The 24,456-nt window shown below is 44.0% G+C and overlaps 1 protein-coding gene across 1 annotated transcript in view; it reads left to right on the forward strand.

Annotated features, from left to right (window-relative positions):
- Nucleotides 1-14,194: 14,194 nt before the first annotated feature.
- LOC123771985 (lethal (2) k05911) overlaps nucleotides 14,195-24,456 on the forward strand; it is an 81,706-nt gene continuing 71,444 nt past the window's right edge. Inside the window, exon 1 of the mRNA XM_069337826.1 lies at nucleotides 14,195-14,329. Coding sequence (XP_069193927.1) covers nucleotides 14,215-14,329 — 115 coding nt within the window. The 5' untranslated portion in view covers nucleotides 14,195-14,214. The remainder of the gene's footprint in view (nucleotides 14,330-24,456) is intronic.

Consider the following 24,456-nt stretch of genomic DNA (forward strand, 5'->3'; position numbering starts at 1 on the left):
GCTGGTGTTTCTTTGGAAGAAGTTAGACTGTGAGAGTAAGGACTCGGGGCCCTTCAGTACAACCAGTGCTGCTGGTGCTGGTTCCCAAGACACTCCACTTCCTCCACAGCCTCTTGAGACCTGGCCCTCAACACCTGCATCTGATCTAGACGTAGTAGATGGTGGTGACCCCATGACAGCATCCTCGACTCGACGAAACATATCAGCTGTTCTAAGTCAAGCCACGACTATTCTTGGTCAAGCAACAACAGCTCCTCCAGGTCAACCTACAACATCTTCAGGTCAAGCTACGATAGCTGTTTCTAACTCAGTAAGCTTTTCTGGTTCAATCAGGGATTAAAATAAAATCAAATATTAGTTCCAACCTACAGATAATTACCGAATCAAGAGAAGACTTTACAAATGATTCACAAAATTCCCCAAAATCTGGCGCCCAAATTTGTTTACATTTTACTTAATGCCACATTTAGAAGTAATTGTGAATATTTCGTACGAACCTAATATACGAACATAAACTATGATATTTAAATCCCATTTTCGTAAATGTCTAAAAAAAATTATTCTTCAACCTTAAGTTTGTTTTAATTAACTTTTATAATATTTTTGTTGATTTTTATATACATATTTAATATTTTCATTGATACATTTTATAACGTTTAATTTCGGAAAATTTTCAACGTATGATTATATGAAAAAATGTCTTAGTTTAACTTTATAATTTGTATCAGCTCAAATTTCATGAATGTTTATGTCTCTCTTTGTTTTCTCCTCCATATTGCACGGCTCTTCAACATGGGCTTCGAAGCCCCTGCACCGTATATCTATATATCAAAGTCTTTCCACTTTGTCTTCTTCCTATTTCATCAAAGTTTCTCGCAGATACGGCGTAATGAGCGACAGATACGACTCAGAAGCCAGATGGGACCGGACGGAGATATGGGGCCGGACAGAGATATGGGACATGATAACCAAATGGAAATAGGTTTCCCTAGGGGCCCGTTCTATGGGGAAGCTATGGTCCCCTCAGAACAATACAACCTGAGAATGAACTTCCTTGCATCTTACATGAATCTCACGTCGGAACTGAAGAGGGCGATCGGCTACTCCTACCAAGACCTCATACTGAATTGCGCCTTCATGGGCGGTGACTGTAAAAATGTGAGGTAACTGAGGAGTGAGAGTGAAGTTAAGGAATGAGAAAGATCTGTAAGATATCATTATCGTGATATCTTACGAAAACCATAGACATTTTCCCCTTCATTATTTTTGTGGGGGGTAATGACTTAGGTTTGTGTTTCAGAGATTGAGTGGAATGAAGGAAATGATGCAGATGAAGGCAGTCAGTAGTGGGTTTTCAAGAGAGTTTTATTGTGTAAATTATATATTAAACAAATAATTGCATTTTGAGTTATGAGTATTATTAAGATATGTATATAAATCCCTCTCTCTCTCTCGCTGTCTCTCTCTCCCTAACATCTATAACATCTAAAAACATCTATATTTTCACCTTTGCTCATGTCACACAAAATACAATTTCACTTGCATCTTTCACCCTGACAGTTACTTCACCGAGTCCCTCTCACCTGTCTACGGCAACTGCTACACCTACAACAGCGAGGGAGGACGGAACACCAGTCTCACAGGACCAACTTACAGTAAGTCCACTCGAATCACAAGACCAACTTACAGTAAGTCCACTCGCCTCCCTGTAGCCCCATGAACACAGAGCGAGTTAGCCCCATAACTGCAGTGGTAGGGGATGGTTGAAAGTTTAAAATAAATACCAAGATTAAAATAAAGCCATAAATAATGTATCCTGTGCATATGAGAAATATGACACGAAAACAACAGATGGAAAATCACTCACAGGAGAATATGTTCAAGGTAAATCGCGCCTTAATAACAGATAGAACCTCTTGCAAGGAGGTACAGAAGGATTGTAAGTAAGACAGCCACGTACCTGTCCTCTTAGAAGAAGAAAAGCGGTTTGTCCCATTATTACCTACAGTGTAGAAGCCACAGTCCCACTCGAGAACCAAGCCACGATCAACCAAATCCAGGGTGTCTGTTTCTTAAGTAAGCTGCTTGCCTTACTTGGAGCAGATAATATATAATGAACATTAGAGATTGTGATATTGAGAGATCGTGAGCTGACACAAGACTCCAACACCTGCAGGCGATGAGTCCCAAAAACGTGGCTAAAGTAAGTTGACCAGACCACACACTAGAAGGTGAAGGGACGACGACGACGTTTCGGTCCGTCCTGGACCTTTCTCAAGTCGATTGAGAATAGTCCAGGACGGACCGAAACGTCGTCGTCCCTTCACCTTCTAGTGTGTGGTCTGCTCAACTCTAAGACCTGTTCTCATTTAGGGTCAACGTGGCACAGGTTTCGAGTGATGCGGTAAACCCCACACATTACCAATCAGTGCCAAAGACATGGGAGTAATATCAGAATTTGCATTAATCTGTTCTTGTACTTCCCCTCTTCCAGCCTTCCCTTACACGAGTCTTATCCCCCTCCTTCCATCACCTTACGCTCCCGTCGCTGTCTCAGGCCTGTCCATGGTGATGAACGTGGACCAAGCCTCGTACCTGCCGCTGCTGCTGACGGAGAAGGTCGGGGCCAGGGTGGCTATCCACCGCCCAAACACGGTGGCACTCCTGGACGACGAGGCTACCGACGTCTCGATCGCCATGGCCTCCAGCATCGCCATCAGAAAGGTGTTCTTTTGCCCGTCTCAGCCTCTCTGATTTTGTCTCTACGCTGCTCTCTGGAAACTGAGATCTTCATCCATGTTTGTTTTCTTTCTGGCTAATATATCTCAGTGTGTTGTGCATGTACCCTCTCTCTCTTTCTCTCTAACAATTTCAAGCTTACTGAAACAAATTACATAGTAAGACCAAACAAAATCAGTAGTTTTAAGAGCAGGAAGAACCAATAAAGACACTCTCAAGGGTAATCGACCCTAGTCTTGAGCCTAGACTACTATAGCTATACATAGTTATATTAATGGTGTTATATAATTATATGAGACACTAATAATGGTGGGCGGCATGAAGGTGGTTTGAAGTCAACAAAAGCCTCGTGTTCACAGCTCATCCTAACCCGACTACCAGCGCCCTACGACAGCAACTGCACCAGGTCCTGGGCCAGTACTAAATATTCCTTCTACGGTGCTGGGATATACACTATGCCGGTAGGTTGTGTGTGTGTGTGTGTGTGTGTGTGTGTGTGTGTGTGTGTGTGTGTGTGTGTGTGTGTGTGTGTGTGTGTGTATGTGTGTGTGTGTTGTCCTGTCTGCTTCTTCATTACTAATCCGCTATCATATTTGAGGCGGTCGACAGCAATGATGATATCTTTCTCTTGACTTTAGGTAGGTCTTTGACACTACCCAACGAAAGGCTGATCAGAAAAGCTCTGGCCAACATATACCCACACACGCACTCACGCTCGCACACACACACGCACTCACACAAGATCAGACAACCTGGCGTCACAACAATGTCAACAAACACGCCTGCACATCCTTCACCCTCCACAACATTAGTCCTCCACACCCGACGCTGCATCAGGATAACTCACCCATTGCCTCTCTGTCCCCCCCTTGCAGGAGTGCCTCAGTATGTGCCTCCAGAGGTTCTTCATCGACGCGTGTAACTGCTCCCACCCGCTCTACCCTCAGAACTTCACCTACAACCTCAGATGGTACAGGAAGGTGGACGTCTGCAACCTGGCCAACACCTGTGAGTCTGTAAGGCTTGGCTCACGCGATGTTTCTTCCTGGAGGAGGTGGCTACTTATGTGTTATATCACATGTGTTAAGTCTCCGCCCGTTCGTCTTCTCTCCATCCGCCCCCTTCCTCTCACTTCTTAAGAAGGAAGCGAAGGAGATCTAAATGTGTTGGTTTTTAAACCTTTGCTTTTTTTCCTTTCCGTAGTTCTACTTTCAGAGTTTTTTATTGTCCTCGTGAGAACCCAACTACTTGGATTGGTTGGGATAGCAACGTCTTTGCTTCTTACTGGTCGGCGTTCGATCCCCGATGGTACAAGTAGTTGGGCACCGTTCCTTCCCTCCGTCCAATCCCAATTCCATGTCCTCATCTATTCAAAGCGTTGTTGAAGCTCCAAATATCTCTTTACTTTTCCTTCCAACATCTTATCTTTCTCCCCCTTAAGCAATGCCATTTGATTTTTCTATTGAATATTCTAAAATGATCCGTATAATGCATCAAGACCTACAGAGCGTATGTATATCTAATTATGTATATCTGCTTGACAGTCATGTTGCCTCATACCCTTATCATACTTCCTCAGACAACAGCGAAACCTGTATTGACGAGCAACTGGAGCTCTACGCCCGTGACCCCGGGTCTGCTGACTGTGGGTGTAACCTAGCCTGCAGGTGGGTGGAATGGGTGTGGAGCAGGGTGGTGGGAGGGGGTTGTGTGGATTGGTAGGGGGTGTGGATAGATTTGAGTTTATAAAAGGTTTGTTTCGACTGGTGGAGAGTTGTATGAATAGGTGCGGATTGTGTTGGTTAGTTGGGTTGAATGGATTGATGTGGAGTGGATAGTTGGGATGGGTGAGGAGTTGTATGGGGTTGTATAGATTGGTAGTGAGGTTGTTTGGGTATGTGGATTGTGTGGATTGTGTGGATTGTGTGGGAAGTTTGGGTGTTGTATTGATTGGAAAAGGAATGCATGGATGTGAGTGAGTGTAGAGTCCAGCATATATATATTATATATATATATATATATATATATATATATATATATATATATATATATATATATATATATATATATATATATATATATATATATATATATATATATATATATATATATATATATAATATATATATATATATATACTTTTTGACCCTTATCATTACATGTACTATGTGTCATATTCAAGTAGCTATGATCACACATCCTCTATAATATGTTCGGTGCTTTGATACGACCTGTAATCTACATTAAATGAAAGTGATGCAACACTTTTCTTATGTCTAGTGAAACTCAGTACCTGACGACCAAATCTACAGCTGCCTGGCCTCCTACGACTGCCAAGGTGAGTCCCTTATACCCACTAAGGTGAGTCCCTTATACCCAATAAAGTGAGTCCCTTATACCCAATAAGGTGAGTTTTTTGTACCTTCGAAGTGGACTCCCTCATTCATGACAGAAATAGGTAGGGATTTCGAAACGCTTCAGAACTATTTACCTGTTAAATTCTTTAAAAATGTTTTTTCTGAATATTTAGCTGGTAATCTTGAACCGTTATTGCTCATTTTAGCATGGATAAAATTTGGTATGTTTTAATAGGGGTAAAAACAAGTGTGTTTTAATGTGGTAAAATAGGGTATTTTAATTTGTCAAATAGTTTATATATATTCATATTAATTTTATGAGTTATGTAAGTTAATAATATATTCAAAAACTTGCTGAATTTTTTATTATTACTGGTTGTTTTAAGGCCAAATTGTTATCATGAACAACTTAATCACTACCACCTCTATCTTCACCAGTACCATTACCACTGGTATCATAACTACCACCATCGTTGTTGCTGACATTGAACTACTACGACTACTACTATTACCACCATCACCCTCACTATCCCCAACACCACGACTACCACCCCCCCCCCCCACCCACCCCCTGTTCATCACCACCAGTATTAAGTTAGTCACAATTATCTTGAGTAGGTTTCCATGCAATCGCCACCACTACCACCACACCACTACCACCACAACCACCACCACCACCCTGACCGTTGGCAGCATCGCTGTACCCCTTCTGTCCCTTACAGCCGGGGATACAGACACAGTACAACCCGCCTACCAGCGTCGATTGCGACCTACTGCAACTAAGCATCTTCTACCAAACTCTGAGCGTCGACTCCATCCAGCAGCTCCCTGTGTATGAGGTAACTATAGGCCTGACACGTCAGTTACGGGTTATTCATGCCCGTGTAAGGATGCCTAGCCATCCACCTATCTTGGAGGAAGATCCTGTGTGGTCCGGTTGGGTTTCTTATGGTTAAAACCTCTGCATAACGATAATTTTGTACCAGAATTTGTTGGGTTCCTTGAGCTGCTTTTTCAACGACAATTTCTGTACAAATTCTGGTACAAAACCTCTACGTATCGATAATTTTGTACCAGAATTTGTTGGGTTCCTTGAGCTGCTTTTTCCACGACAAATTCTGTACAAATTCTGGTACAAAACCTCTACGTATCGATAATTTTATACCAGAATTTGTTGGGTATCTTGCACTGCTTTTTTCCCTCACCTTTCATCTTCATCTATTGCCTGCAACATGTACTTCTTAATGGGTTAAGACGTCGAGGTGGTTCACCGGCTGCTACCCCCCAATGTCGCAGCTCAGTGGTAATTCATTGCATTCACCTGGGCCCTAGCAGACTCGAACCGGAGACCCCCACGACTGGGCAATGAGTAACCTTAATAGGGAAACATTACAGAAGCAACTACTGCTGCCATTTCAAAGCTACACTGTCTTACGAACAACAAAAACACATTGCTTTCCACTGTTTTATTTGATTTTGCGTTTTTTCATTCCGACCAGACCTGGTTGATACCTGGTTGATACCTGGTTGATACCTGGTTGATACCTGGTTGATACCTGGTTGATACCTGGTTGATACCTGGTTGATACCTGGTTGATGGGGTTCTGGGAGTTCTTCTACTCCCCAAGTCCGGCCCGAGGCCAGGCTCGACTTGTGAGAGTTTGGTCCACCAGGCTGTTGCTTGGAGCGGCCCGCAGGCCCACATACCCACCACAGCCCGGCTGATCCGGAACTCCTTGGAGGAATAAATCTAGTAAACCGAATCTAGTAAAGACCGAATGACTTAGCGGAATAAGAAATATGTCACTGGTGATACCTTCTTTTATACTGAACCAGAGGAATGAAGATTACTGTAGACAGTAGAGTCCAGTACAGCCACTGTTCTGCTGATCGTTTATGTTATATTAATGATAACGAGTGCAACGAAGCCTTGAAAAGTGCTATATTGACTTATATTCGGTTATACTTGGCGTTATCCTGAATAATACTGGGTTATACTAGGCATTATCCTGACTTATATTGGGTTATACTAGGCGTTATCCTGACTTATACTGGGTTATTCAAGGCATTATCCTGATTAATACTGGGTTATACTTGTCATTACCCTAACTTATACTGGGTTATACAAGGCGTTATCCTGACTAATACTGGGTTATACTTGGCGCTATCCTGACTTATACTGTGTTATACTAAGCGTTATCTTGACCATTCTACCCGCTACCAGAGCCCAGGCGACCTAATGAGCAACCTGGGCGGCGTCCTCTCTCTTTACTTGGGCATCACAGTGCTCATGCTGTTGGAGGTGGTCGAGATGGTCGTCTACCTCGTCTATAACTCCATCATGTACGCCCTTGGACGCTACGTCTCCCGCAGCAGCAGCAGGAACAGCAGCAGCAGGAGCAGGAACAGCAGCAGGAGCAGCAGCAGCAGGAACAACAGCAGAAACAGCGTCTCTCCGCCCGCCACACCATCAGGCTGGACCCTCAATGAGCTTCAGGCTATCAGGAGTATTAATGGTATGTTGTAGCAGCAGTTTTCCCCTTCTTGAACCTTCACAGGCTCCTGTAGCCCTTCCCGAAGACGCGGTATCGAACTCATTATTGACTCACTTGCAAAAGATCATCAATGTCTCATGTGCAAATGATCGTTATTGCCTCGGTAATGTATAAATTATTGTGTTTGATTAACTTTGTTGGGTGTAAGATCCAATTCGCACATTTTTGAGGGTAAATCATTGCTTGTTGAAAACAAACTGGACTAAGGGGGAAGGAGTTATTAGGAGGAGATGCCGAGCTATCACGACTATAATATAGCACATGGAAAGGATCAGGATAAGGATTTGGGACGGGACGGGGCGACTGAGTGTGTGTAAAGCACCTGGTTGATACCTGGTTGATGGGGTTCTGGGAGTTCTTCTACTCCCCAAGCCCGGCCCGAGGCCAGACTTGACTTGTGAATTTGGTCCACCAGGCTGTTGCTTGGAGCGGTCCGCAGGCCCACATATACCTGGTTGATGGAGTTCTGGGACTTCTACTCCCCAAGCCCGGCCCGAGGCCAGACTTGACTTGTGAGAGTTTGGTCCACCAGGCTGTTGCTTGGAGCAGCCCGCAGGCCCACATACCCACCACAGTCCGGTTGGTCCGGCACTCCTTGAAGGAAACTATCTAGTTTCCTCTTGATGTCCACGGTTGTTCCTGTAAGCACGCATACTATTTGGAAATGATATCGTAAGGGGATATAATTCGATATTAAAATTATTTATTCTAGTATCCATAATTCTTGGGCAGGCACCACTGGATTTCATTTTTATTGGTAACAATATTTCCCAACATCCAAACCTCTCTGATTGGTTGGAGAGCGACGACTTGGATTCTTGCAGGGGTCGGTGTTCGATCCCCCATGGTCTAAGTGGTTGGGCACTGTTCCATCACACCTAATAATGTCCCAACTCCTTGTCCTCAAGTCCTTTCCAAGTACTATAGTCATATTGGCTTAACATTTTCTCCTCATGATTACCTTACCATCCTCCCATTCTGGTGCTCAATATTCGATATTCAGTTTATTAATGATCATATTAACTTCATAGGCTCCTTAACTTTGTATTTACCTAAATTTACCTGAGGGTTTTTAACACTCTAGTGGCCTCAACGAAGCCTGGAACCCGGGCGGCTTGTCAAAAATCCCCCACCATTTACCCTGATTATCAATTATTATAATTCATTACAAGTATATCAGTTATTATCAAGGTATATCAATTATCATCGCAGGCGGAGACTACAACCTGATGGATGCCTCGTCGTCACCACCGCAAGTCTACAGCCTGGCCACCCCATTCACCGAGAGCTCCGTCAGTAGCCTCAACTACAGTAGCCTCAAGTCTTCGGCCTTCGACAGGGTTTTCAAGTTATAAATTTTCAAGAGAATCTTTGAGCCGTTTATGAGTCCTGGATACATTTTCTTACAGGAACTTGAAGATAAACAAAATTGCTTCGGTCAGGTCTCCACTGCATAAATAGCCAAGTGCCATTAGTGTCAGATTAGTGACAGATTAGTGCCAGATTAGTGACAGATTAGTGTTTGATTAGTGTTAGATTAGTGCCAGATTAGTGTTTGATTATTGTTAGATTAATGCCAGATTAGTACCAGCATGTGTATAAGCATCAATGTTTATGTGAATGAATGTCTTTTTGCGTTTTGCGTGTGGAAATCTTCACTGTGCAGCCTGTTGGCTATTTTTAATTCAATAAAAATAATAACAGATGTGTACGTAATAATTCATAATGCCGGGGACAAGAAGCCTGTGTTTATTCATACTTTATGTTTGCAACGAGGTCCCCCTCTAAGATCTTACTACCTACCCTCCCTAGGATGCAACCCCCACAACAGTTGCCTAACTCCCGCTTACCTATTTACTGCTAGGTGGACAGTGCTATTAGGTGAAAGGAGATGTGCTCAGCCCTTTCTATTCCACCCAAGGAATCGAACCCGGGATCCCCGATAGTGAGTCGGGACCGAAGCCAGCTGTACTGAGACCCTACAGTTACAGTAGATTTAATTCAATACAATGTTGCCCTGTCATTCATGATCAGTTATAGTGTAATTAGTGTAGCGCAGTGGTCTGCGTCCTCGGCTCACAACTGAGGGTCCCGAGTTCGGACTACGGTTGGGATACAGAAGTGGGTATCTTTCCATTCACCTGATGCCTCTGTTCAGCTTTAAATATGTACCCGAGAGTTAAGCAACTCCCAAACTCTTTTGGATTTCACCTTAGGTATGGTCATCAGTAATTGACCTAGGGAGATTTCGGTATATCTAACAGGCTTCCTGTCCCCAATTATAGGAAACCACAAGATGAATCATTGTAAGGATTCTAGTAAAGTAATTCTTTTAAATTCTAGTAAACTACTAGTAATATTTTATTGAGTGAGTTCAGTTAGTCTGAAGAATACTTCTTAGAGTTCAAAATACTTCAGTTAGTGACATTAAGGCCGTTTTCTGAAACTCATGTCATAATGATAGAAAACCAGTAAATTTAATGGTAAACAAATGTTGTTGACACTTCCATATCCTGTGTAACCAATTTTATTGTCTTACAATCTAGCTATTTTTTTTATTATTTTTTTTTATAAATAGGGAAGGGAGTACCACCTCTGGCTGGAAAAAGGGGGACCCATAGCCTCGGAGGAAACCACTCATAACGCATTGGAGGGAATGTTTAGGTCCCCTCCAATACAGTTTCTGTGTGCTTTTCTCCTACCACCCCCTTCCTTTTGATTTTTTTCTAGCTAAAGCTATAAAATATGGGAAATGTGTCGGAAACTATTAGCGAACTAAAGTCTATTTAAATCCCACAATATTCACAAATTTCGAGTTAGTGTATATTTAATTGAAGAATTAAAACAGAATTAAAATACACTAAACTGAGAAGGAGAACCCGAAGAACAGAAGACAAAGAGTCACAGACCAGCCCGTCCTCCATCAAATTAAAGTGTCCTCCCCTAATTTACCAGAGAACCCAAAACAGAAAACAGGACAGTACGTCAATTTCGCCAGTCGCTTCCATTTTCTAGTACAATTATTGGCCTTAAGTAACGCATACGATTGAAATGCGACGTTCTATGTAAGAGGACAGGTTGTACAGTCCGAGGACAGGTTGTACAGTCCGAGGACAGGTTGTACAGTCCGAGGACAGGTTGTACAGTCCGAGGACAGGTTGTACAGTCCGAGGACAGGTTGTACAGTCCGAGGACAGGTTATACAGTCCGAGGACAGGTTATACAGTCCGAGGACAGGTTGTACAGTCCAAGGACAGGTTACACAGTCCAAGGACAGGTTGCACAGTCCGAGGACAGGTTGCACAGTCCGAGGACAGGTTGTACAGTCCAAGGACAGGTTACACAGTCCAAGGACAGGTTGCACAGTCCGAGGACAGGTTACACAGTCCAAGGACAGGTTGCACAGTCCGAGGACAGGTTGCACAGTCCGAGGACAGGTTACACAGTCCAAGGACAGGTTGCACAGTCCGAGGACAGGTTACACAGTCCAAGGACAGGTTGCACAGTCCGAGGACAGGTTGCACAGTCCGAGGACAGGTTACACAGTCCAAGGACAGGTTGCACAGTCCGAGGACAGGTTGCACAGTCCAAGGACAGGTTGCACAGTCCGAGGACAGGTTGTACAGTCCGAGGACAGGTTGTCCAGTCCGAGGACAGGTTGCACAGTCCGAGGACAGGTTGCACAGTCCGAGGACAGGTTGTACAGTCCGAGGACAGGTTGTACAGTCCGAGGACAGGTTGCACAGTCCGAGGACAGGTTGCACAGTCCGAGGACAGGTTGCACAGTCCGAGGACAGGTTGCACAGTCCGAGGTAAGGTTTTCAGCTAAAGAATTATTTCAGATTTCTGGATTTCAGCCGATGATGCAAAGATAACGAGGAATGTAAAAACAGAGGAGAACTGCAGAATGTTGGCATGAGGATCTTGACAAACTCCAGTATTGGGCAAACAAATGGTTGTTGGAGCTCATTAGAGCATCGTTTAAAAACCAAAATCAGGACCCTTGATTTTGGGTCCACTCTAAAAAAACTCTAAACACTCTACATTCACTCTAAAAACTCTAGCACTCTAAAAAAACTCTAAAAAAATCTCTTGTTAGACCAGCACTGGAATATGGAGCTTCGGTCTGGAATTTGCAGACTCATTTGCAAACCCATTTATATATATATATATATATATATATATATATATATATATATATATATATATATATATATATATATATATATATATATATATATATATATATATATATATATATATATATGTTGAAGGAACTGGTCATCACAATCTTGAAGGACAGAAGAAACAGGAGATAAGATCACAACATACAAGATACCGAGGGGAATGGGCAAGGTGGGGGAGGGATAGCATCTTTAAATAATTGAGTAAATGCCAAGGGGTGTCACACATGAGCCCCATCACCATTCTACTTCAACGTCAACCGCATCTTCAATAACCAATTAGCAAAGTTGCTAATGAACATACAAGTCCTCTATGTGCATTAGCAAGTTAATATGTTGACTACATTGAACAGGGAGGCGCTTGTAGGTCCCTCAGAGTAAGAGGCTTGTGAAGACAAAGCAAAGGTGCAAATATTTGTTGCTGCAATTGAGGAAAGTACGAATGCAACTGAAACAACACAACTTGTAATTTTTATGGGAGGGTTTTGATAAAAATATGCAGAAAACGGGAGAGTTTGTGGGATTGAAATCAATTAAAACAACAACAATAGATGATGAATACTTGATGAGTCTGATAGGATGCTTGTCAAATTGGGCGTTTATTGAACAAAAGCTGCGAGTCTGCCTACAATGGAGCACTACAAATGACAGAAAAAAATGGGTTAGCTTGTAAATTCTAGGAAATTCTGAATTCTAAACGTCAACCATGAATTTCACAATTAGCATTCCATTATTAGCGAGTCTCTTTTTTTGTATTTTCTAATATTACATGTTGACCAAACCACACACTAGAAAGTGAAGGGACGACGACGTTTCGGTCCAACGATGTTTCGAAGTCAAGCCTGGCCTCGGGCCGGGCTTGGGATGTAGAAGAACTCCCAGAATCCCATCAACCAATCAACCAGGTCCGTCCTGGACCATTCTCAAATCGATTGTGAATTACATGTATACATATGTGTTTATATGGACAATCTACATAGTCTTCCGAGACTGCAGGATGTCTACTACATGTGTATGTGTTCTTGTATGTATCTTTGAGTGTCCCTGTGTTCCTCTGCATATTTTTATGTACCCAAGTGTGACCTTAACTCGGAGCCACCCGCCTCTGATACCCACACTCTAAGTTAAGCTAGTCTTATCATTATACAAGCTTATTGTATGCGATGTATGCACGATACTGTAAACCTGCCGCCCAGTTTGGTGTTACTGAGCAAGATTACAAACTGTCACTGACTCACCCTAGGTGTAAAGTGCCTTGTATTGTACACAAACTGTTGTTGGGACCACTTCTTCGACCACTTGCGATGTCATTCATGTTACAGTATCTACATTCATGCAATAACAATGCTCAAACCATTAGTGTGAATTCATGACTGCAAATATTAATATACATTTTGCATTATAAAAAAGACTTTGTTATTAAATAATTATGCATAAAGCACACACACACCTATAAGAGTGTGAGTAGCTCTTGTTTGTGGAAGAGCTGCACAACTCTACAATAAATTATCTTTATTTGGTTACAATACCCGAAGAACAAGTCGCCAGACAGGATTGCAACTGACGTACCTGATTCTTTAATCTTATTTGGGGCAGTTGGAACCACAGGTGCAAAGTTCCGTCTCCGGCAACATCACAAGAAACACAATCCTGATCATAAAGTTGGGCTGATGAATACAACACATGAGGAGGGACTCGTGGGTGCTCCAGTGTTTTCTGGTGTTCCATCTCAAGGAGCACCAGAAAAGTGTTCCTTGAGGGTGGGTTGTGAGGGCCACAGCACTTGAGGACAGGTTCGAGGAGGTACTCTGACGTAAGCAACTTGAGGGCTGGTTTGCGCTCCGAGGGTAGGGGGGGGGGCCTAGGACCCCCCCCCCTCCCCTAGCAAGCCTGTGTCATTATTTCCTTACAATGAGTAGGTCACTCAGCATTTACGTTAATTTCCACTTCTTTGTACAACATTTACATATATTCAAATTCAAATTCAAAATTCAAATGTTTATTCAGGTAAAGTACATACATACAGGGTGTGATACAAATATTGATGAATTTATAGGTAGAGCTAGTACATACAATGCCTAAAGCCACTATTACGCAAAGCGTTTCGGCCAGCATAAGCATATTCTTACATTTTTAGTGCATATTAAAAATTCAATAAAAGGATTGTAACTATTATGATGACAAGTGAATCCCTCTGTTTTCAACAATGTCGCATTTATTACCCGTTTCAAAATGCAACTGGTGCCCTTCTTTACCCATGTTACAATCTGATTGGTGGGCGAGAGAACTCGTTCTGCATGTTGATTGGCCGCGAGTCGTGTACTGGGCGGAGCCACGGTACTACTCGCTAGGCCCGGGATCACAGGACTTAGTGTCAAGATGGTAACGAAAGCCTTAACACTGGTGATTCTCGCTCTCGTGTCAGATATAGTGGTGCTGGAGACGAGTCCCTACAACCAGAACACCACAGGAGCTCAACTTCACACCAATGACGGTAGGTAATTCTATTGTACAACATTATCGAAACATACCTACTACCCCTACGCACCTCTACGATGTAGTTCAGATATTGGGGCATGTTTACCATGTCGCAGACCAGTTATTAAGTCTGTCAATGTTTCATAATTTATTTTTTGGGAGAGAGCTGGTTGGTTGCCATGTACTTAAGCTGTAAGAGTGGGTGTTGTAAAGTGTTTTAGCTTTGTGGTGGAGTCATAATATATGGTTGATTACGTACGGTACGTGTGTGTGTCGGTGTTCAGGGCAGACGAGGTCGCTGCTGGCTATTGCGTTGCAACGGCAAACCTGTTCATCAGGTCAATTACCGACTCGGAACTAAACTCAATTTCTCTCTCGCTTTTACTCGATTTCTATCCCTCTGAATATGCAACAGAAGGGTGGGAACACATGGCGATTGATGTGACAATTTGTCTCTCTGTTATTTAACTATAACCTTTCAGTCAACAATACTTTTAGACGTGACACTGACCAAACATGCCGGCGCTATGACATGAGAGCGACAGCTCTTGTTGTAGCTGTGACATGTCAGTGCCATTCCAAGTTGTTCTGACATGACAGTGGCAGCCCATGTTGTTGTCACATGACAATGTCAGCCCATGTTGTAGCTCTGACATGACAATGTCAGTCTGTCATAAGAAGTGACATGACAGTGACAGCCTCAATGACAAAACAAGGATGAAAGACACCAAGAATAAAATATACCTCTAATACGTTGCACAAATATAACCAAATATGACGTAGATCCAGGCAGGAGAAAGAGACAGCAGCAAGAGGCAGCAGGGACGGACAGTAGGAGCATGAGGCAGCAGCAGAAGGCAGCAGGAACCTTACCCTGTGGGAGGCCCAGAGCTGCGTGCCAAACGGACTCCACTACACATGTCGACCCCGCCTCCCAACACCACCTTCCTCAGTGTCTACCCCAACCAAGAAGACACGCCCCCATGCCACACGCGGGAGAACATACACGCACCCTGATGCGTCTTGACAGCTGTCGGTAATGGAGGGAGAGGCATTAGATGAGAGACGAGGGCTCCACGAGTTGACACCCAGCGCGGTCAAGATATCTGACAGTCAACAAGTTTTGTTTTCTTCGGCTTGAAAACGTACTTTGGGAAAAAACTGATCTTGCAATGTTTCTTGCAGTCAAAACCAGAGCAAGAAATAGGTTGCAAGTGGGAGACGATTCTACGATGCGGTCAGGGACTCGTTCAGTCACGTTGTCATTCATTGCATTCATGAGGTCGAAGATATTCCAATATTTATTGTGTCAAATTAATATTTTATTATGTTTTTTTCAGTATAATTGTATGCAATTAAAGTATATTATTATAATACATACACACACACACACACACACACACACACACACACACACACACACACACACACATTGACTCATACATACATTCATACACACTTAAAGAGAGGCACTTAGCTGTGTATGGGATAATTAGTCTATCCCTCCCAATCCACCTCTCTTTTTCCCTTTCCCCCCTCCCCCCCCCCCTCCCTCTTCCCCTTTCCTCCTACTTCCCCCTGGTACTTACCTACATAAGTACCTACATATATGTACTTATATATGTAAGTACCTACTTAAATAAGCACCTCATTCACTTCATCTGCCATGATAATAGTATGAATTACAAGTATGAAGATATCTCATTATACACTACGGTAATCTTTCTCAACTTGAACACATCTTAAGAAGAACATTCTTAAGAATTCTTAACATTCTTAAGACAATTCTTAAGAACATTCTTAAGAAACGTTCTTAAAAATGTTTCTCAATTTTTTTCTTTGCGTGAAATGAAATTAATGACTCGCCAAACTGGACTTCAAGACACGAGAAAATTATGTTAGTTAAATAGGAATTAAAGAAACCAAGAGGTCATTCGCCTCTTTGGGGGGGGGGGGAGCAGCTTCCTCGTACGTCTGGCAATAATTACGATCCCCAACATGCCGGTTATCGTACTGCAATAACTGGATTCTACGATACCTGAATCGCTGACGCACGGTGAGAAGGTCAGTCTTGTTGCGGGTCACGGTGGAACAGATGCGTTTTTGTATGTCTTGAACTTGATGATATAAATTGATGGATACTCCGGGCACCGTTTTCTTCCTTCAATGGAGAAACTTCTGGGGGGAACTTTTGTCATTTGTGAATTTTTGTAAAAGTGATGGATTTGAGTGTGTGTGTGTGTGTGTGTGTGTGTGTGTGTGTGTGTGTGTGTGTACTCACCTAATTGTACTCACCTAATTGTGCTTGCGGGGGTTGAGCTTTGGCTCTTTGGTCCCGCCTCTCAACTGTCAATCAACTGGTGTACAGATTCCGGAACCTATTGGGCTCTATCATATCTACACTTGAAACTGTGTATGGAGTCAGCCTCCACCACATCACTGCCTAATTGTGTGTGTGTGTGTGTGTGTGTGTGTGTGTACTCACCTAGTTGTACTCACCTAGTTGTGCTTGTGGGGGTTGAGCTCTGGCTCTTTGGTCCCGCCTCTCAACTGTCAATCAACAGGTGTACAGGTTCCTGAGCCTATTGGGCTCTATCATATCTACACTTGAAACTGTGTATGGAGTCAGCCTCTACCACATCACTGCCTAATTGTGTGTGTGTGTGTGTGTGTGTGTGTGTGTACTCACCTAGTTGTACTCACCTAGTTGTGCTTGCGGGGGTTGAGCTCTGGCTCTTTGGTCCCGCCTCTCAACCGTCAATCAACTGGTGTACAGATTCCTGAACCTATTGGGCTCTATCATATCTACACTTGAAACTGTGTATGGAGTCAGCCTCCACCACATCACTGCCTAATTGTGTGTGTGTGTGTACTCACCTAGTTGTACTCACCTAGTTGTGCTTGTGGGGGTTGAGCTCTGGCTCTTTGGTCCCGCCTCTTAACTTTCAATCAACTGGTGTACAGGTTCCTGAGCCTATTGGGCTCTATCATATCTACACTTGAAACTGTGTATGGAGTCAGCCTCCACCACATCACTGCCTAATTGTGTGTGTGTGTGTGTGTGTGTGTGTGTGTGTGTGTGTACTCACCTAGTTGTACTCACCTAGTTGTGCTTGCGGGGGTTGAGCTCTGGCTCTTTGGTCCCGCCTCTCAACTGTCAATCAACAGGTGTACAGGTTCCTGAGCCTATTGGGCTCTATCATATCTACACTTGAAACTGTGTATGGAGTCAGCCTCCACCACATCACTTCCTAATGCATTCCATTTGTCAACCACTCTGACACTAAAAAAGTTCTTTCTAATATCTCTGTGGCTCATTTGGGCACTCAGTTTCCACCTGTGTCCCCTAGTGCGTGTGCCCCTTGTGTTAAACAGCCTGTCTTTATCTTGTGTGTGTGTGTGTGTGTGTGTGTGTGTGTGTGTGTGGAAATGAAATCTAATTCAAGATTCAAGCCTTCATTGACTCCTCAACTGTCGTTTAAGAAAGATCTGATCATTTTCCACTAAAGCTCCGTTCTGATCTTCCAATCAGCTGGCGTATTGAGGAGCCAGAAATTTTCGGTAAAGTTTATGAAACTAACCTAATTCCAAGGTCAGTATAAACTAACCTTCAATTCAGATGTAATACTGAAGGCTGAGACGTTGCCTTCACTACACCACATTAATCTTTGTAAGCAGCTGCAAAAGCTGCTTCAGTATTTACAATGAATCTAATACAGTTTTCACAGTATATGAACCGATAGATCTCCACAGAATTTTTAATTTTTTATCAAGTCTTTGATCTCTTTAACTTATTCCGTGTTTCATATGTAATATAGAAAGGGTTTTTCCTTCTATATGTTTAACAGATCTCTAATCCTATCCATAGAGGACAGAAGAAAATGTATATATGCTGTTGACCAATCCATACACTAGAAAATGAAGGGACGACGACGTTCCGGTCCGTCCTGAACCATTCTCAAGTCAATTGCGACATATTTGCTGGCCAGCATTTGTAAATGTGTGGCCACGTCTGTGGTAGAAAAAAAACAGAAAGGCTCTGAAACATCCTAATCGATTTCTGTGTGCCAGGTTTCAGCACCTGAACATGTTATGGAAAATTACTAACATGAATTTCATAAAAAAATCGGAAAAGCCGTTCACGCCCTAGAGCGATGACAAGCCCCCAGTCCCACTGATTCACAGACTCACAGACCCGCATGCTCACAGACCCAGAGAGAGAGAGAGAGACCGTCTAACAAAATCGAGTTTCAGAACTCTCGGAGGCATCCTCTTAATATAAATCTCAAAATAATAATATAATTCAACATTTATTGTCTTTAAGAAATCTGATTTACTCTCCTTATCAGTGCTATTGGTTCGTATTCTCCTCACGCGAGCATTAAACATTAACTCACAAATTTCAGTTAAGTCATAACACCATTGTTTTCGCCTTGGGAATACAGAAAGGAACTGCGAGAAAAAGATAGAAGCAGCTAGAGAGAGAGAGAGAGAGAGAGAGAGAGAGAGAGAGAGAGAGAGAGAGAGAGAGAGAGAGAGAGAGAGAGAGAGAGAGAGAGAGAAGAGGAAGTGTGTGAAAGAGAGAGTGAGGAACAGCAAGCCATATATAGAACAAAGAGTGTGGTTGACAGTTACAATCTTGCCCCAACGGCTTGCCCAGAGGCGGGAGGGCACGCATGCCACACCCAAGGGCAGGGGACACGCACGCACGCACGCACGCCACACCCAAGGGCAGGGACACGCACGCACGCACGCACAATGATCCAGGTTTCGGGCAAATTCCAGGACCCCGCTCAGATAAAAACGACTTGTCATCACCTAAAGTCCAAGGTAATTACGTTTCGATTCAGGGTTAAGACCATATGGATAATGTCAGACGAACGATAGACCGCAGGGATAATGCCGGACGAACGATAGACCACAGGATTCGTATATATTTATTATTTATGTGGTGATGGTTGTGGTTGTGGTGGCGATGGTTGTGATGAATGATGAATTTTTTTGTGGCAGTGATTGTGGTTAATAAATTGTGGTAATAAGGGGAATGTAGCTGTTGTAGTGTTGGTTAAGAGACGAGAAGTCGAGGAGCAGAGTCGAGCTCGGCTCACTATCTGGAGCAGCGTCGAGGTCACCTACATCTCTGGGTGGGTGGGTGTTAGTGTATATGAACCCTTCTGCTCTCTTGCTTCAAGTCTTACCTTCCCCCACTGCCCCCACCCACCCGCCTCTTCCCCCCCATCTCACCACCTCTAGTGGCACCTACCCTTCCGCTACTTCCACCTTGCCCCGTCCCACTAACACCCATCCCACCACCATCCCCACCGGTACTACTGGTTGACCGCTCATGCTGACCATGTTACTGGTTTTGGTGGTGTAGCTTCCTGTTGCCGCCGATTATTGCTGACGATGCTGCGTCAGTTATAATCACCCTTATAACTAACATTGTTAATATGTGTATCGCTAATCCAGTTATAATCTGCCCGAAACGCTATTGGCTTCGTAAGAATGTAAAACTACCAATCTTATCTAATCTCACCAACTTACTGTCCGTTCTTGTAAATAAAAGTTATTATAATCACCTCTATTGCCAATATTATTGTACTTACTGTCTCTGATTCAGTTAGAATATAGGTAATTCATTGTGCTTGTATCACTATTTTACAGCTACTGATACTGGCAAATTGGTTTTAACTACCACTGATGCTGTTAGCTATGCTACTACGCTTGTCTGCTAGACAGCTATGGGAGTCATGCTCTTACAATATCCCCATTTCAGTCAAATAATTCCTTAAAATACAATACTTTTGTTAAATGTAATTTTAACGCAATACAGTTATGCATTACGATAATAAAATCCTACAGTATTTTCTACAACTTAAGTGTAATTTTTACTAATAGATAATTTAGGCTGATGCTACTAAAACAGTTCTGCAAATAATCTATTGCAATTCAAAAATCATTAATGCAGCTCCAGTATAACACAATGTGTACAATACTTCCAAAAGCATTATACCCCATTGGGCTTCATTCAACTGGGCTATTGTGTAATTCCCAAGGAGGAAAACAGCTTCAGCGATGCTGGAAAACATGTCTGGGATGGACAGAGCCCCTTATGTTGGGGATTTCCAATTAGCTCTCTCGTATTTCTCCATAGACACGTGCCCTTTGCCTTGTTGCCTCTTACAGAGCACAGATGCATCTGTAAGAGAGCATAGTCAATATGGACTCACTGTGTCATCTGCATAAGATCAGCCAAAACGGTATGGAGATGCAAGTGACATTATATATACAATCCCAGCACATGTATACAGCTACAGTTTTGTCCCAACAGGCCAGGGTCGAGACCCTTGGCTCCTAGAATCAACAAACAAGTTACAGAATATGATGGGCGATGAATTCATTATTAAACTAAAGCGTACAGAGAGACAAAACTTCCGATTACAGCTGCTTAGTTTTGATGTTGTGAAAGGAAATGCCATGAACGTCTCATGAACGGGTGCTGAGTATTAATGAGGAAGTGTTGGACGGGGTCAGTGGCCTCGTCAGGAAACCCCCCACCAATCCCAACCCCCACCCCACCCCCCCCCCCCTCTCCCACCCCACCCCCACACAACCCCCCTCCCACCCCACAAATACGCATTTATATGCTACAAACACCTATGATTTGTTTAATGAGGTTTTTGAACTCATTTCACAACTTCTGAGAAGTCTCCTGCACTCAAGATGCATTGCTCAGACTCCAGGCTGGACACCAGTGTTCTTGTTGAATTTAAACAAAGTACTTCGTTTATAAATTCAAGGAAAGAAACAACAAAACAATTCTCCGTGATGCAAGCTGAAACACACACACACATGTATGTATGACTTGGAGTCACACACACACACACACACACACACACACACACACACACAATTCAGGCGTCGCGACTGAGTGTCCAGCACTTGGGTGGGGGGGGGGGGTCGTAGTCCTAATGGCCCGGGTTCGAATCCCGGCGGAGGCGGAAACAAACGGGCAGAGTTTCTTTCACCCTGATGCACCCTTTCACCCTGATGCACTGATGCACAGGTACCTCAGAGTTAGACAGCTGCTACGGGCTGCTTCCTGGGAATGTTGTGTGTGTTAGAGACACATATGCAGTGGATTTAATAGAAGTAAATTGGATAGAAAGGCGGGGTCCAAGAGCTAATAGCTCGATTCAGCAGACACAAATAGTAAATACAAATGATAAAGACACATGCACCTACACTCCGAGATATATAGAATTGAGTGTATGATATAGAATTCAAGCATTAAAGCATGTACACAAACACACGGAGGTCTGGTAGTGACCTTGACGGTGGAGAAGCCTTCACTGTCAACATCGTTCAAGATCACCGCTCCTGGAGGACGGGCGGGACACTGCCGTGCCGGGACTTAAACTTCCCTGCCTCTTCTTCCTTGCTATCATGGCCAGGTCGTGTGCAGGAAGCGGTGGAAGGATGACTTCCCCGTCATGTCTCGTGCATGGAAGCAGCTGAAGGTGCTGGTGGTGTGGCGCTGGCTGATTGCCCTTTGTTTCAAGTTGTTATTTTGACTTGAAGTTGACGGGATTTGGGGGTCAGTGACTTGGGTAAGTTGATATAGGCAGGTGATGGAGGCTTTCTGCAGGTTGGCGTTCAATCCCCGACTGTCCAAGAGGAGGGGAAATATTCCTTCTCCATCCGTCCCATCTCAAATCCATATCGTGAGCCCTTTCAATTGTAATATAGTCGTATTGCCTCGGTGCATTTCCCCTGATAGTTCCCTTCCCTTTCTCATACAAAGTTGGCTTTGATGATAAACGAGGATGCAAATTTTTTCCCGTCATAACCGTATCTATTTTGTCCAGTAAGTATCTTTCAGTTAATCCTTTGCTGGTCAAGCCGAGGCTGCGGTCGGCTCCAATCTTTCGGAAATGTCTAACAGTTCACTGTATATTTTGTCGCTTGTGGCCCCTTGAATATTAACCAGCTTTCACGGCCTCCGATACTGCTCTCTCATGGCTTCCCGCACCACCCAATGTCAGCCTCCATATATTACTTAAGCCATTATAAGCCACCCCCACGCTCTAATCCACTCGCATCATTTATCAGTAATCAGAAGCCTGTCTGTTGAGCTTATGACTTGAAAAGTGACCCACCAACCACAAACCTATAGCAATGTATGGCTACCCAACCTCACCCACCAACCACAGGGACATATCACACCCAACAGACACGCCAAACCTCATGAATGTCCCCCATCACCCACCACCCTGGAACCACACCCTTTGCCCAGTCCTCACGACTTACCACTACCCCAGAGACCACGATTTGTCAATCCACCACCCAACCACTTGGGCTGTACGGTAGAGCGACGGTCTCGCTTCATACAGGTCAGCGTTCAATCCCCGACCGTCCAAGTGGTTGGGCACCATTCCTTTCCCTCCGTCCCATCCCAAATCCTTATCCTGACCCCCTTCCCAGTGCTATAGAGTCATAGTGGCTTCGCGCTCTTTCCTTAATAGTTCCCTTCCCTACTAGGTCCACCACAGCCTCAACCCTCCCTCGTGGACACCCCCCCCCCCCAGAACCCAGGATCCTACACACACATAGATAATGCTCCGTCAAAGACCTCGTATCGTTTGAAGTCTTTATTTATATACTACGTTTCACCACGAGAGGAAACTTTTCTAACAATAAACTGTCTATTTCGTGTTTTCTTGCTACCTATCGATGGCTGTCTTCAATGTCCTCCTTCTCTAGGCGAACTGTGTGCGAGTTGGCACAATAATTAAACTGCAATAATCATCTTGATCTGCAACAGAGGTATCGGTATTATTCCAATCCCATCAATATTCGGCCTTCATAGCTGCAGTGGTCAGGTCCCTGTTACTCGTACCCAGATGAGCAGCGCCAATGCGAGTGCCTTCACCACACTGGCTACACCCCCCTACCGCACTGACAGTTCCTGCTGTGTAAGTGATGACACGTAAACTAACCTTCGTCGACCGTGAAAACTTGTGCTGTGGCGGAGAAGTAGACAGGTGGCCTTTGGGCTGCGTGTCCGGCCTTGACGCCTTGGCCCCAATAAGGATCATGGGACCTGCCGGTACCACCATCGACGAGCCGTGCCTCTCACACACTCGTATTCATATGCAGGCGATGAGTCGCAATAACGTGGCTAAAGTATGTTGACCAGACCACATGAGGATGACTAGACCGAAACGTCGTCGTCCCTTCACCTTCTAGTGTGTGGTCTGGTCAACACACTCGTATTATGACGTGTGAGGAAGGAATGTCTCGCCCACATTGGTGGAGCCGGGGACTATAAAAACAGTAGTCTGTCAACCTTACTAAGAGTAAACATCGAGTGAACATCGACGTAGTTGTAAAGGATTCCTGTACATTAACACCCAAGACGACAACCCCATTGTGGTTGCCAGCAATTAACAGTGTGTGTGAGGGGGGGAATCAAGTAGAGATGGGCAGGGGGGTGTTGGGGTGTTTGGGGGGGGGGGATCGAACCAGGCGGAGTTGCCTAGGCGAGGTCATTCACCTTGCACGCCACTTGCCAACATTTTGGGGGTCCATGAACGAATCTCATTTTCCTATTTTTCTCCCGTCAGATTGGTAGGTAGTTTAGGTTCATGATGAAAAAAAGGACAGTTTCAAGTCGATAGTGTCAAGTACTAACTTCTCAGAGTAGAGTTAGTACCCACTTCACCAGGCGGGGCCCTAGCGGACTCTACTGACAGCTGGGACGCGATTATATGCAAGGGTTGAGGTTGGATTTTGTTCGTATGCGGAGTAGGGCACGTCCGAATGAGCGCTGGTGAGTGTGGGTGAGTGTGGGTGAGGAGGAGGAAGAGGATGAATCCTGAGTAGACGAGATTTGTAAACTGACTGTCACAGGTCGTTAGTATCCGATGGACGGGTCACATAGTACTTCCCATAAACAGATGCTGCTAACGAGACAGTGAATGCAGGGGACAATGAATGCAGGGGAGACAATGAATGCAGGGGAGATAATGAATGCAGGGGAGACAATGAATGCAGGGGAGATAATGAATGCAGGGGAGACAATGAATGCAAATCACTGCAGGCATCAAGGACAGCAATATAAACAAGGAGAGCATGAGCTGA

This window comes from Procambarus clarkii, chromosome 38, assembly GCF_040958095.1.
Source record: "Procambarus clarkii isolate CNS0578487 chromosome 38, FALCON_Pclarkii_2.0, whole genome shotgun sequence".
In the NCBI taxonomy this organism is placed as follows: domain Eukaryota; kingdom Metazoa; phylum Arthropoda; class Malacostraca; order Decapoda; family Cambaridae; genus Procambarus; species Procambarus clarkii.